The 16,203-nt window shown below is 29.4% G+C and overlaps 1 protein-coding gene across 2 annotated transcripts in view; it reads right to left on the bottom strand.

Moving 5' to 3' along the window:
- The window catches only part of LOC106681764 (progestin and adipoQ receptor family member 3), a 102,711-nt gene extending 100,990 nt beyond the window's left edge, over positions 1-1,721 (bottom strand). Inside the window, exon 1 of one of the 2 annotated variants that reach the window (XM_014422257.3) lies at positions 1,531-1,721. In XM_014422257.3, the coding sequence (XP_014277743.1) occupies positions 1,531-1,617 (87 nt within the window). In that variant the 5' untranslated portion in view covers positions 1,618-1,721. The remainder of the gene's footprint in view (positions 1-1,530) is intronic. The other variant, XM_014422259.3, reaches the window with a different exon arrangement.
- Positions 1,722-16,203: the final 14,482 nt, after the last annotated feature.

Raw genomic sequence — 16,203 nt, 5'->3', positions numbered from 1 at the left:
AATAACCTTTTTTTTGTAATAATAAATTTTTAATTAGTTAATTAATATTAATTTAATTATAATCAAGTTTCCATCAGTGAATGGATATTGAGAAGGTGAAATGTGGCAAATCAGGAGATAATTATGTTGATACAACAGTAGAAGGATTTCAAAGGAACATTTAACAAAAGTATCATAACATTAATTTAAATAATTTTTTCTTGAATTTAACTTTTTTGTATTTTTGTTTTTAATGTTAAAAAATAGAATACATTTACATTCCCAATTCTTTTTTACTCTAATTAATTTCTGAAATCTCTTTAAAAAACGGAGGAAAATAGTTTATAATTTAAAATTTAATAAATTTATATAATAGAATTAATAGCTATATATTCAATGAATTCTTTATGTTGTTTCATAAAAAATAACTTTTGTCACGTGTATTAATTTTTTATATAAAATTTATTACTAGTAAGTCAAATAATATTTAATATTATACTTTTTTATATCAATTATCTTTTTATTTGTTTTAATACAAATATGAAAGATTTTTAATTAAAAAAATCCTTATTATGTAATTAAAGAACGCGGATCCAGTCTGTCACCAATTAAAATAAAAAGTCCGGGAAAAATGTTTCAAAATATATATAAGAGAATTGGTTTGGGTGAGGGTGTAGGGGTGTAGGGGGGGGGGGGTTTAACATCAAAGTATAAAACAGTAAAACGTCCATAATTAACCAAACAGTAAACATTTAAAAAATGGCATGCATGATGAAAATTTAAAAAAAATATCATCGATCAAATAAAATATAGTCATCAATAAAAAATATATTATAAACTACTGAATTTTTTCCAACATTTTAATTTTTAAAAATGAAAAATAATTTTTTTTTTGTTAGTACATACTCAAGATTAAATACTTAATACATAACCTGCTTTTTCCAGTTTTTCTAAAATTTAAAATAGACATGGTTTAAATTCCTATACATTTTTATTTTCCAGAACAACTGTGAAGACTGAAGAATGTTTATAGTAATAAAACAATGTTTGTTTATTTTAACAAGAGCAATATTTTAAGCTCTGTTTGTTGATTGTAACAGAATTAACTTAAATACAACCTTTTGTTTCTTCTGAGTATAAAATATACACAAAAAAACATTTATAATCAAATACATATGTATCAATTAAGATGAAAAGTACATTATTAATCGACTAGATTAAAACTTAGTAACTAAAACTATTTATTAGTCTTATTAATAGAAAAATAGAATTTTCGTGTCTATAAAATACACCTAAGAAGAACATCGAGTAATCAAATCATATGAAAAATTATTTAATACTTAAATAGAATTTATTATCTATCGAAACTAATAAATAGTAATTTTAAAAAGTACTTATTTAAAGAATTGACGAAACTAATTTACATTACTTGATTTTCTTAATATAATAACATTTGATTTTCAGCCCTGAAAATTAATGGTTTTGACTAACGTAGTTATATAGGACCGCCAAGATATAAAACAAACTTTTAATTAATGACAAATAACGAACCTGTAATTTTGCGGTTTCCTTGATGTCTTCTATGAAACCCTTTCCTTCGTACTTGTCCGATACCGAGCTGACGACTTTGGGCTTCATTAGGGACTAGTAATTAGCGTGCAGTGGTCTAGCGGGACACAATGAATCTCTTCCACGCCACTCACCGACAGCTTGCAGCCGACTGACTGGTCCACTCCTGTGGAGGGGGGAGGATGCAGTCCTGCCAACCCAACAATCGATATCAACCTCTCTTCCTACTCGGCTCAATGCCGAATGTCCCATATTATTTATATATCTTCTATTTAGCATGATGTATTAATTATATTTAATTTAGCAACTTTTTCAACCCACATTAAAAAAAAAATTATTTTTATGAGTCATACCATATTTGTCTACATAATTTTAGTATTTTTTTCTCCCTTATATTGTTCTTATTGCTGATTTTTTGTTAATTATATTAGTCTTAAATATTTTTAAAATCATTAACTTTTATCTTTATTGGAATTTATAACTGTACATAATTAGACGTTTAGTAAATTTTATGTATGTAATTATGGAGTGATACAGGCGTGTAGAGAAATTACCAATTGGTAGCACTCCAATGAAGTTTTTACATTAGCAACCCTCGTGGCCATCTTCTTTTTAGTGCCTCGGAGGATCAGGAATGGAAGAGGAAGCAAAATTTGAAACTAGTGGGTTTGGATGGTTAGGGAGTTTGTAATGGAAAGAATGATATCTGGTTCGGGCTAGATCGGTTACATATGGAACATTAAGATCTTTATGTATGATTTTATTTGTAACATAGTAAGGAGCGATTTTGGATTGTAAGGACTGGATAGGAGAATAATTCGAAGGTTTAGTGGTTCCCCGAAGCTCAAATCCGTATATCAACTTTAGACTGTTTGTCTAATAAGTGCTGTAATAGTCGAAGTGAAGTTTCCTGTATTTTAAGTCTTGTGTTAGGATTCCAGATTAGTCGTTTGTTCAGCTGTAGTCCAAGGTAGCGGATCTGTTCGACAGGGGTAAGAACAACTGCGAATTAACTGCGAGCACACGTGTCATAAATCATTAACTTTTGTCATTTATTTGTTGAACCCAATTTTTGTACTGAGTTTTGTTTTTACACTACACAATATTTTTACTTAATTTATTAGGTCTTATTAAAATTTCCATTTTCATTATTTCAGAAATTCAAAAGTGAGACTAGTAGACTTTTGTAGTTTACACATTATAATGATCTCAAATGAATCCTATCTTATTTTGCAATATTTACTATAATTTCAGTTGATTGGACATTGTTTAGTGTGTGCATAGCTTGGACACTCGGTAGCCCACGTGCAGGAAACATTAGCACGGCGTTCGGGGAAATGCAGGTAAGACAAACGGACCATTCACCGGTGGTTTGAAAAATGTTTGGCTGATGACATAGATTTGTATAACCAGCTCTGAGGAAAACCTTCACCAGCAATTGAGGACTAATTGATAAAATAAAAAAAGGTAGATCCATGGTTACCTCATTAACCCATTCGAGACCAATTGCACACCACATGTACAATGCATTTCCGAGCCAATAAGACCGACTTCACACCATGCAATGATCTTGATTGCAATTATCATCCAGTATGGAAGAAGTGGCCATTAGAACAAGACTGGTTTATTAAAAAAAGTATCCTTGAAATGTGGTAAAAATAAAGTTTGATGTTGATTTTATGTTTGATTATATTTGGGTTTTGGATTCTGTACAATAAAAGTAAGGGTCATCCTTTCAAGGAAATTCATTATCTTGTACTGCTTCTTAAAAATGTATTTTTATTTAGGTTTATATTCTTTTATTTCATTTCATCCATAATTATATTCTTTTCTTCATTATTGAACCTAAAATAAGGATTTTATGCTACCTAAATATTTTTGAATAAATGTTGTTCAATTTAATAATGTGTTTTTATTTCATTGTATATATAAATCATCTTATTTATACAAAGGGAGTTACAAAGCTACTGATTTCTATTGCAAACATGTGTTTTTATCAAAAATGGCCAAAATAAAGAAAAAAGAAATTTTGGATTCTGGTGATGGTCTCAGCAGCAGCTGAAGCGATATGAAACATGTGTTCACTGCTTACTAGGCAAAAAAAGGCTCGTTTTTTATCATTTTAAAATGATAATCGCGTGTGATGAAAAGTGGATTGTATAAGACAACAGGCGTCGGTTAGGTCTATTGTAAAATATCGACAAAAGATCGGGGACATATGTAAAAACCGAATTTGCATCCCAAAAATTATTGATTTCTGTTTGATGGGCAATGCCAGGAATAATTCATTTCTCCTAAGAGTTGAAAACATCACATACACATTGAAGCAACTGATATTTTAAAAAATGCCTCAAAACTTGTCATATGGAAGATATCAATACACTTGCACGAAAACGCTAAACCTCATGTTTCACGACAGTAGAGGTATTCATGATGTTATGTTAAATGTAAAATGTTTTGCTATGTTAAATACTATAAGTATAAGATTGTGAACAGCCCTATTTAAAGTCATGTTAAATGGTAAATGCATAAGAGCTCCTAGTGGATTTTCTGAGCAACTTGTTTTACAACTTTTTCTTCCAAAACTTCGTGTTACTGTTTACTTTTAAGTTTTCACTAAAGTAATTTAGTTCAACATGCCTAAATTGAGTGAAAAGTGGAACTTGTGTAAAAGTTTGGCTACTGAGTGTCTTGTTGATCTTCTAACTTGTGAGGAAGAGAATAGAGATGAGCTAATTGACAACTGTCATTACATTATTATTATTGTCATCCATTACTTTATTAGTTATAAAAACATCCAAAACAATACTAACACAATCAAAACACTAACTGGAAGCAAGTAACCTAACACGATTACAAATAAAATGGTGACGAGCTCAGCTGGTCTGTTGCGTGATGTCATTCTCCATTTAACAGACTCTAAACCATGTTATATCGTTTTAACATTATAAAAGAAGGAAATATTTCTCTATTAAACATAACTTTCTCCATATAACACGCTTTAACATTTTAAACTAAAGATCATGAATACCACTAGTGAAGAAACTAAATGAACTGTGTTACGGAGTCCTTCCACACACACCTTATTTCCCTAGCTTATCTTAACAAATTTCCATTTGCTCAGAAATTTGGACAACTTCCATAAAAGAAAAATTTTTGAAAATGATTCTCAGGTCAAAAACGCATTTTCTGACTTAATTTCTTCACAAAATCCTGAATTTTCAGTTCTGGGATTGAAAAGTCGTTAACAAGTTGGGGAAACTATATAGAAAATAAAGGTAATCATTTCGAATAAAAATCTTTTGATTTTATACAGATGTTTTACTAAATCCTGTGAAAACTGACATTCCAAATGAAACGACCCAATATTTTTCTCCATTAATATTATATCCATATATTTTACTCTTTTTTTTACCTTTTTGCTTTTTTTCTTTTCTAGTTTTGTAGTATTTCATATGGTAATACACCTGACCGTGCTTCGACATGGACAGCTAAACCGAATAGTCATGGAAAAAAACTCGTGCTAAGCTATGTCCATGCATTCATATTCAAGCTGTTCTAAAGCTGAACGAGGATTCCACGATTGCATTTTATTTATATTATATATTTGTATTTATATTTATATTTGTATTATGTATTTCTATCGGTCCTGGTGAGAACCGACTTACAATTTTTAGAATGGCATGTAATATATTTAATCTAAGGACTAGATACCATAGACCCCCTTGCTATGATATGCTAGATGTTATTAAATATTAGATATCTTCTCCAACAGTATCATGTTTACTAATTTACTAAACTATTATTATGAGGTGGGCTGCAGGGATTCTAAATTATAAAATGTCTGGTTAGCATTAGTTTAAATTTATAACTAAATACAATTTGAGCTATAGTTATCTATGAGAGAGCACGTAGAGCTATTTACATAAAGTTTAATTACTCTGCTATGTATTGAGAATACCAGCTCAGATATTTTATATTCATATTCTAAGTTTGTCAATTTTGATTACTATTGCTATTCAAAATACAAACTGAAACATCTTAAGTATCTTGATCCATCTTTCAGCTTTAGCAATCCTTCTACACTCTTGGGTCTATGTCTGTAATCCTTCTCTGCCTTGAGTGTCCTTGCCTGGTTGTCCGATGTCTGCCAACCTGGACTTCTGTACTGCCTCCGGCTGGCCTGTGTTTCGAACTGACTTGCCTGATGGCTGCTCCTTGTCTCTCACCGTCTGTGTGTCACATTTTTCCTTGCCCTCTCTTCCTGAGAGAGTAACACCTTCCGATTCTTGCCTTCTCATTGGCCAATCCCAGCTCCACCCTCTACTCAGAGTGATCCTCGGTTCTTTCTTTTGATGTCTAATACATTTTATTGCGTAGGTCCTTGCCGGAATCCGTAGTTTATTTAGGGTGTCCTACCTATTCCTAGGCACTTTTATGTCTAATGGTACCGCCGTTCTTCCTGCCACTCTGTGCCAACAGGTGCAACCACCGGTTAAAAAAAAAAAAAGCCGACAAGAGGACTCCTAGTTTAATTAAATTTACCTTTAATCTCCTCTTATCCCAAGCTGGTATCTAACTTACATAGCAGCAGTGTATTTGGTGAGATCAGCTAGGTATCCTGTATTATGAGTTGTTCAAACCCAGCAAAACCATTGTACCGAACACAATTAATGAGATTGAACCAAGCATTCCAGCAGAAACGTGCTCTTCACAACTCTAGAAATAAATAAATACTCTTCTACATGACACAGTTCGTCCGCATGTTGCGGCACAGAAGTCCTATACGACTCGCCGTATTTACCAGGCATTGTCCCGGTTTGCGTCCTATGATGATACCATGAGGAACCTATGATCTGACTAATGATCATGAACCTATAATGATACCAAACTTTGATTTGTAGACAGCCACCAAAAATGAACAGTTCTTCCTACTCGGTATCCGAATGTTTTAAATACAAGATAAGAAAGTGGATAGTCATGGACGATACTGTGAATAAAACGTGATATACCGTTCTTTCACAATCAATTCCTCATTTTTGATAGAAAAATGCGAAACTTATCTGTACACCTAATATTTATCTACTAACTCCTCTTCATTATTACTAATTAATTATAAATTAATAAGCATAAATACGTGTAAAGATATTCCTATTATATTTTAATTTCTAACTATTCTTACAGTTAATTAAATCAACAAAAATTGTATTTAAATGAAAAACAATAAAACTAAGATTGAGCAATATTAAGCATTTTACATAACCTTAAGCCTGAAGCCACAAGAACATTAACATACAATTGTTATTTTGAAGTAATATTGTTTTTTTTTCTTTATTAAAATTGATTGACGCATTAAATTTTCAATTCAAGACAAATTAATTTCTTATCTCAAGGGTAAGAAAATATTTATTCATTTTTTTAATACGAGAAAAATATAGTCGGGGACGGGGTTAGTAATGATACACAAACAAGTAATTGTATAGTGTATAATTACTGCCCTCCCCCTCCCCGAACATCTCATATCAAACCTACGGTCAACCCTAAACACCTCATTATTTTTTTTTAAATTAAACGGTTTTAATCTTTCTCTAAAAATTATATACAATTATAGCAGTGCTTTATTAGTTATTACTAAAAGTATTTCCTAGAAAAAATATATTTAATTTTTATTAAATTAATAATTTCTTTCACTCCTAGGAAAGGGGAGCAACTGTCCCCTCCTTCCCTCCAGTAGGTACGCCCATGATAATATATTTTACTTTACTTTTAAAACCCTACTTTTTGGGATTCTAAGACTCAGACTTGATACAAATATTTTGTTGCCTTACCAATAAGTATATAAGTAAATGCAGAAGTTTATATGAATACGTTTTTAAACCTTACTTCCTTTTAGGAAGTAAAAAAAAACATTAATTCACTAAGGTGTTCCCAGGAACGATAAATAAGCAATCAAGCTAAAAAGCAGGTTGGAGGATATTCAGTGAATTGAGGATAAGGAAACCCACCTTAAGACCACATCTATATGTAAAGGTCGACTTCATTTTGATAGAAAGGAAAAAATATCCTTTCCTATCTAAAAAAAATTGGTGCATTACGAGCATCACACATCTTTGACTTACTAACCTACTTACGTCCCCAAGTTTTCTTTATATTAGTGAGCGCATGTTAAAGTTAGAGAAAAAATTCTGAAGACCAGAAAAGGTGAAAATTATGAACAAAACATCTGTATTTTTCTGTAGCAATAAAAATTCGTATCGGAGTAATCGAATTCGTATTCGATTAGGAGAAAATCGAAAAAATGTGAAAAATCGATTCTGTAAAGTGCTACTTCTGCACAGTCGATAATTTTTTTGTACTGGCAAATAATTCAAAACTATGGATAAATATTAGATTGTTTTCTAACAATAAACACAGGCAAGCAAGGGCGTACCCAGGATCAAAACTAGGGGGGGGGGAGCAAGACATAGTCAATCAGGTTGTGACATTTCAGTACGGCACAGGAGAATAAAACCAAAATTTTAAGAACATTATATATAATTGTCGTAGTGCTTTATTAGTTATTACAATTAGTATTTGTTTGGGAAAAAAATATTTTTTCACTCCTAGAGGGGTAGCTGCCCCCCTCTGGGTTGTCAGAAAGATGAATCCTGAACTTGATCGCAACTATTTCGTCTCATCCTCACCCAATAATATGAAAACTCAAAAAGTTGGGAACTTAGAGAATTGAAAGCCTACTACCACCTACATAAATTGTGATAAAAATACAAAGAGGTTAAAACAAAGTTATTTTAAGAGGTAAGTTGCTTTAAGTTCTTAATTGGGTTATTATTTAAAAAATTCGGCTATACACAATTTAAATTCGTGTCACACAAATCTCATAAACTCATAAGACACAATTAGCACATAAGAACAAATGCCTGGATTACAATACAGAAATAAACTAGGGTGAGTGCACTGAATAGCGTGGGTGTCAACCGCCTGGGGCGGATAAAAATATTCCAGCCTACTTATTTAGGTATTTCAATTTAAAATAATAAAATATAAAGTAATTCTAAAGTACCTTTTGGCAAGAACAATTATATTCACCGTGTATTGCACAGGTTTCAAACAAAAAGTCATGAAATTAAATGGTTCAAATCTTTACAAGATATAATAATTTACCGTGAAATATTGCCGCTTTCTGCCCCTACGCTGAGTGCACCAGTTATTGACAGGTCAACCTTTGTTTTTTAAATATTATGATTAGTCCCAATAAACGTTTCAAAATAGGCGCCGATTGTAAGCCAAACCCTCACCTGACAACTGGCGCCAATTCTGAAACGGTTGTTGACACCAAATATGTACCTTCATATTTAAAAACAAATTTGAACCTGTCAATAGCTGGTGAACTTTACTTGGTGAAAAGAACAGTCAGGGCCTGGGAAAACCAAATAACCCAAACTTACCTTTCTCTAATTCACTCTCGCTTAATATTATTCCAAAACTTGTGCAAGTTCGTTGTTATTCAATGTAGAATACACCAGTTATCAAACGACGGTAATGTTTTTATTTATAGTATTTCATTAATCTCATTTTGTACTCAGTATATTTTAGTGTTTTATAACTAACTAAGAAAATATTTTAAATATTTTTTTCACAGTAGGGCATATATAAGTGAACAATAAAATTTCTAAATGTTGCCAAAACATAGTTCTTAAATATTAACTAAACCTCAGGATTCTCAAAAATACATACTAAAGTATAAATTTAGGCTAAAACCACTACGGGAGTGGTAAACGTTTGCTTTCTTGTATTTTTATTTAAAAGTAGAATAAGTCATTTCTTTCTCATAAAATTTCGTTTTCATTAAATAACAATTAAATACCGAGTGCCGAAACTTCAAATGTTCTTAAATAGTTGGATACGCTTGTGACTTAAAGTTCTTATAGAGAAGGTTTTTATTCCTTTCAGAAATATTTAGAGAACTTCCTCCTAAAGTGTTGTTATCTCAAAAACTCTAGTTTTGTCTTACATCTTGCACACAACGCTCCAAATATAAAAGTATTAACAAATAAAAGAGTCGAATAATATTGTTAATAAGATGAAACATTTACTTTCATTCCTATACATACGGAACATACAGTTGAAAGGAATATGGTCCGGGTGCGGTCTGGAACATACAGTAGTTTCATTCATTTTTTCAAATTATAATATTACTTAAGCTTACCTGAATAAGAATTGAGGTAGAAGATCAGCACTTAAAACTATACAAAACAGTTGCAAAAAACTTTTTATATCACTTGTATTTTGAATCTAAAGTAACACTAATAATACGTACACCCGCTTCGATAGATGAGTTCAGCGTTACACCAGTGTTACCAGGCTCATCATAAATAACAAAACGTGATAATATTGTTTTGTTTTTTTACTAATTAAAATAAATAAAATTAGTGTCAAACCGAAACAAATAAAATAATCTTCGTTTTCTAAAATTAAAAAATAAATGAATACATTTTTTGAGGGGCCCAAAAAATCGCTTCAATGCCCTCCCCTCCCAATTTAACCCTCTGTACTCTTATTTTATCAAGTGAGCGTAATGATGGTCACGATTAGTGGCTGGGTACTCTATTCTCCCTCCAGATTTGTTTTTTTCCCCCAAGAAATATTAGTGAGAACACTAAAAGTACTATAAATAACAATAATTATGATAAAAAAAAAGAGGATGAAATATAATTTTAGATAACCAATTTAGATTTTAGGTAACCCATGTAGCTTCCTCACCACCCCTCCCAATGAGACGAAGGGGCCCAATCCATAATTTCGGCTCGAGTCTCAGCATTCATCATTACACCACTGATCTCTGAATTAGACTCACTAAGAAAATTGAAGATAAAACATTCTTAAGACAAATTAAGCAGAACAGGAGGATGGTAGCTCTGAACATGAGATCATAGCAGGAGGGATGGCATACTCTACTCTCCTTCAAAGGGAAAGTGAAACCAAATGTGGAGTTGACGCGCCAACAGAGATCAGATTTATGTTGAGATTAATTCTTACTGTCAGCTATTCCTGAAACTGAAGACAGCTGGTAATTCGCTTTTGCTAAACCCCTGGAGTTCAACATAAGACCCTTCTTTCAGGCTTCACTTTTCCTGGCAGTTTATCCTCTCTATTATATTCCTTCCTCTAAGGGTCATAGTAAATCTAATTAATCAGGTATTTCATCTTTTAGTTATATTTTCACTTATTATTTTATTGTTAACTATTAACTGACTATTCTTGTAAGACCTGATATAACTCAAAACAGTTTTAGACTGATATAACTCCAAGTTTATTATAGGCCGGCTAACACGTAAAAAGTACTAAAAATAAAAGTAATCTTCCATCGACCAAGTACAAAGTGTGATTATACCAAAGGAAGTAATCTTAAGAGCTAATTCAAAAGCCGAATATATGAAAAAAGTATTTTCGAATACTAAAGTTTAAGCATTAAAATTATTCTATGACAAAACGGCAATAATAGCATTTTTTGGTTGATCACTTAAACGCCACAGTTAAACCAGCATTTATGCTTCCCTGAGCAGAAAATCAAAAGTCACTGTAGACGTCATTCAAACTAACGGTGAAAATTTCATCCTGTATTGATGCTACGTGTACATATGTTGTGATATTCTTAGTATAAATAAATCTTTTTTTTTAAATAATTTCTTAAGGTCCATTTCGGCCTAATCGATTTTTATACATAGTGTAAAAGTTTTAATTTTTTTTTTATTGAATAGAATAAAAAAAAAAGAATTCTTTCCATAAAAAATGATGGTTTTGGAAAACAATTCCTCAAATATTGTAGATAAATCTTGAAGGTAATGTCATAGTCCTCCTTGCTTCTTGATTTACTTACTATTCTCTAAGTCCTCTCGCCCTCTGACTACATCTAGTAAGTCTGAAATGTTCCTTACCTTTCTTAAGAAGCATAAATGAGAAATGAATAATAATCATGTACTGTTAATTATACTTCTGGTTTCCTGAAGTGTGGTGTTTTTGATATCTATACCAGAGTTGGGTTCTTATCATCAAGTATTAAGATAATATAAAATGACAGGCATACTTTGAATACATTTCTAGCCCTATAATTATTTTAAGCGATCCTCACACATAAAAAATTATATTCTGTTACAATGATGAAATTAAATCCATTATAGGATAAACATTTGATAACATACATACTTACCTTTGGTTTATATGATATTAATAGAATGTTTTTAAATAAGAAACTTATTGGACTTTCAAATTCATTCTTATTTTTGATTGAGTCAGTAACAAACACCCCAAATATGAGTGCAGTCCTAATATCCATTTTTAATAATTAATAACCTTTACCATCATAACTGGATTATTACTAACAATGTGTTCTAATCAGTTTTAAACAAATACATTTTTTTTTTCCTAAGACATGAAACCCTCTCTACCTGGTTTTTAACATCCACAGAAAAACTAATATATAGTTTTCATGATTGTGATCCTATAACCTATTAATAAATAATAAAGTGGAATAAATTGAATTAAAATAAAAAAATTAAAGTTCGGGTAATAAATGGGAACAGAAAAAAAAAAAGTTTTCTTTTAACTTACTAGTTACAAATATTTTTTGTATTTTAAGGAGCTAGAATTGTTTATAAGACTTTATTTTGTAAAAATGCTTCAGCTATTAAATTAAGAAAATTAACCCATTCGAAAAGTGTGATTTGTTCACAATCTAAAACGTGGTGATAACATCATACAATAATTCAACCAATAAAAACCATTACAACTAACGGCAAATTAACCAAAATTGAAAAAAAAAAAAAAGAAGTAAATACTGGTGAAATCTTTGAACTGCAAAGAAAAGAAAAATGAGATGTCTTTTTTTATTTCATAGTACTAATAAATACATATAAGGTAATTCTGAGTAAGCGCATAAATACAGATTTTTGTCAAAATCATTTTATTTGCATAGAAATTTAAGGTATAATAAAATGAATTTCAAATAACCATAGATGGCAGCTCTCCCATAAAAAAAAAAGATAAATTCTCATTTATGCACTTACCTAACTCACTAAAAGTTAGGTTTTATTTTTTTGAACTGATTGTTTTTAACTAAATATAATTGTTGTACTATATTAAACTTTAATTTTGTGCTGCATATCTAGGGAGGGCAGTAGAATTTAGAAAATGGTTGAAGTAGGTTTTTTAACCAAAAAACTTTTTTAAATTGCGTGTTAATAACGAATTCTTTTACTCCCCTCCTAGTTCTTATACTCAACTCTAAAAAAAAAAATGTTTCAAAGGACAAACCAACATTGATTTAAACATTTTCTACATCTAATAAAATACTTTTGATCATTAGCTGACAAATAGTAATTTTTCTGCTCTCCTTAGGAATATTTGTAGAATTATATATATATATATATATATATATATATGTGTGTGTGTGTTTAAAGAAGCCATTCCCACCTTTAAGTTAATGAGTTAATTTCTAGAGTTAATACATGATTTTATAACCAAATAACCTTCTGATAGATACTGTTTTTAATTAGTTGTTCTTGTTTTATTGTATTAAAGACTATAAAAACTGATATTGTTTTGTAGGTAGGTATAGTTTTAAGGCCTAATGCATTACTTAAGCTGAAATTGTTATTAATAAAGATATTGTTTTATAGAAGCAAAAGAAGTTTATTGTCTTGAAGTTCATCACCAGCTAACAAGATATATATAATTTTTTTTCATATTACTTTGTTTAACAAAGTTGGTTATTATAAAAGATATTTCACTATGATCCTAACTTAAGTTATTTTTTTTTCAGAATAAAATTAAAAATGAAAGTGAAAACATTTAATCTATTTTACAATTTTAAAGCATAAAACTATTAATAAAAAAAAACAACAACTAAAATCAATGTAGATTTTTTTTTAACAAGTGTCTCAGGTAAGAATTGAAAGTACTTAACCTGACAAAATCTTTATATTTTTTTTTTTATTAAGAAGAACCTAGATCGAACATTTATAAGGATAAAACTGGCCTTTATTTATTACTTCCAACATCATGTTTCCAATCTTTCAAAACTTGCAGCATAATCTTCTTTATTTTCTTACAACTCACACCAGCAGCTCATTTTGAATGAGCTTTAAATTCCTAAAACAGTATTTTATCGTTCATTTAAAAACTGTTTTGTATATAAAGCTGATAAGTACTGATAACCAAATTTGTCATTTTTAAATCATTACCTATCAGATAATATTAAAGATTATCATAAATACATAATCTAGATATGAAAACACTAAATTAATTTAAATTCATCTTAATTGAGCATACAACCCAAAAGAGTTTAAACCCCAGATTCATTTGCGATTAGAACAAAATGAGTATCCGAAAAAGCGGGAATAGTCCACAATAAGGGAAGTAATACTCAAAACAATTAGTTGATGTAAACTTATATCTAACTCAGAGATTAGAAATTATTTCTTAATAATGTCTCAAAAAGAGACATGTTAAAGCACATTATTACGAAACTAAAAATAATTTGAAATTACACATGCATTTCAAAATGAATAAACAGGTTTACAACTCAATTCAATTATTTAATAAAAATATTTTTATATTGTAAACATGTTAAAACTAAAACAAGAATCAATTGATTGCTATTTATAGGTTAAGATATATTTCAAATGCTATTTCTGTCATCGGTCTCTTCGCTTAACCGTCATGTCCTTGGTCCCGGTCAATCGACATTTTACTGCATTAAAGTTTTAAAAAGGAACAAGTGTCATGAATAAAGTTTATCAGTATCTAACGTTATAAAAGGTTAAAAGAAATCATAGTATAAAAGATTACATATTACAAAATATGTTAATTTGTAAACACGCCTTGTGTAAAAATTCAGATAGTTATTCAAACTAAACATTCAAGTTAGAACTCAATTAGGGAAAATGTAGGAATATTCATAAAATTTAATACTATAAAAAAATATTTCCTAAATGAAAAGCAAGTCAAATATGTTTTGTTTTTTTCCCAAAAATTCATCCAATATTAATCTAAAAACCAGACCCATTATGTAATAAAAAAAAATGAAAAATATATTAATATTGTATTAAAGTTAAATATGCATATTTTGTATGCAATGTTAGGCAATTTTATTACAAAATATCATTGCAAACAGTTACCCATATCTACCAAAACAGTGACAACCGATAAGGTGTGCCTTATCTCCATCAAAGAGATATCAAGATTGATTAAAACAGATACTAAAATGGGTCTATGAGAAATTTTATTTGATAATGACTTTATTATTAGGTAAATAGTTTATGAATGGAGCAAAAATTTTATATTTTATACATAATGTTTTGTTGTAAACTTATAATTATTACTTTCAATTCATTTCTTTGTCAAATCATTAACTTTTGTGGCTTTACTAAATCGCAACAGCTTTTACATCTCTAAAATATTTAATTATAAAACTATTATATGCCATGTATTAACCAGTTTTTATTTTCTATTTATTTTTTTACAATAGTTATTTCTCCTTCTTTAAACAACTGGTTTATTTATCTTAATTTTTATTTTTAAACTTCATTTTTCGTTTCTTTAATATATTCTACGTATTAATCCATGTTTTATTGCCATTATAGTTGATTTTACTTTTGATTATTGGATTGTTTTAATGTTATCAGAAGTATATTGAAATGGTGCTTAAAAAAAATAAAATAAAAACTTTTGAACTTAGAATCGGTTATTCAGAGAAGGAATAATATATTTGCCTTTATATGCAAATAAAGTTCATAATAATTAGTTAAATATTTAGCAGGAAAGACTTCAATCATCATTTTGCAAAGTTAAGATCAACTTGTGGTACCTTTATCTTCAGAACTACTCATGATGTTAATTATTGTATATAAAATATCAATTGCCAGAAAACTTGCAACTCGCCCAATTTTTCCGAGTCTAAACATAATAATAATAATTGAAATAGAAAGTTGACCAGTCTAATTTTTAATTCTGTGTAGCTAGTCGCTATTTGATACAGAACATTTGAGAAAATCTAAAGGAAAGAATACTGAGAATAAGAATACAAAATTAAAACATCAACTTAGTGAAATGATAGAAATAATAATGAAAGTGAATAAAATAATGATAATATAAATAATGAAAGTGTTTTTTTTTTATCATATTTTTCTATATTTTAAAAATAAAAAATATCAATTATTTTAACTAACCCAACTATGATTAATATTAAGCCAAATTAAATTATTATTTATTACTTCGATTTCAATAATTATACTTTTCAGATTATGCTGCACACCAATTCATACATCTATAAAAGAAAACAATTTGTATTATAATATACAGACACATTAAATATACTATAAAAAGAGTGATTTTAATGAGAATGATTAAATAAAATAAATTATAAATTTCACTGCAACCGTAATTCAAATTTAAATAAAATATATTTTAATTATGTCTGACATTATAAGATTAAACTAAGAAAATTAAAAAGAAACCCCCAAAACAATAAAAGGTTTTGATAAAGCATGATTTATAAGCAATTCAGTAGGAATGAATGTCCATAAAAAATAATACTAACACTGTAGGCACATTTTTTTTGTTTTTTTTTTCTTTTTCAGATCAGCAACAATTTAAGAA

The sequence above is a fragment of the Halyomorpha halys genome, unplaced genomic scaffold, assembly GCF_000696795.3.
Source record: "Halyomorpha halys isolate HHAL.00 unplaced genomic scaffold, Hhal_1.1 Scaffold363.1, whole genome shotgun sequence".
Taxonomy (NCBI): domain Eukaryota; kingdom Metazoa; phylum Arthropoda; class Insecta; order Hemiptera; family Pentatomidae; genus Halyomorpha; species Halyomorpha halys.
Note: the sequence above shows the minus strand (reverse complement) of the source record. Positions and strands in the feature narration are given on the sequence as shown.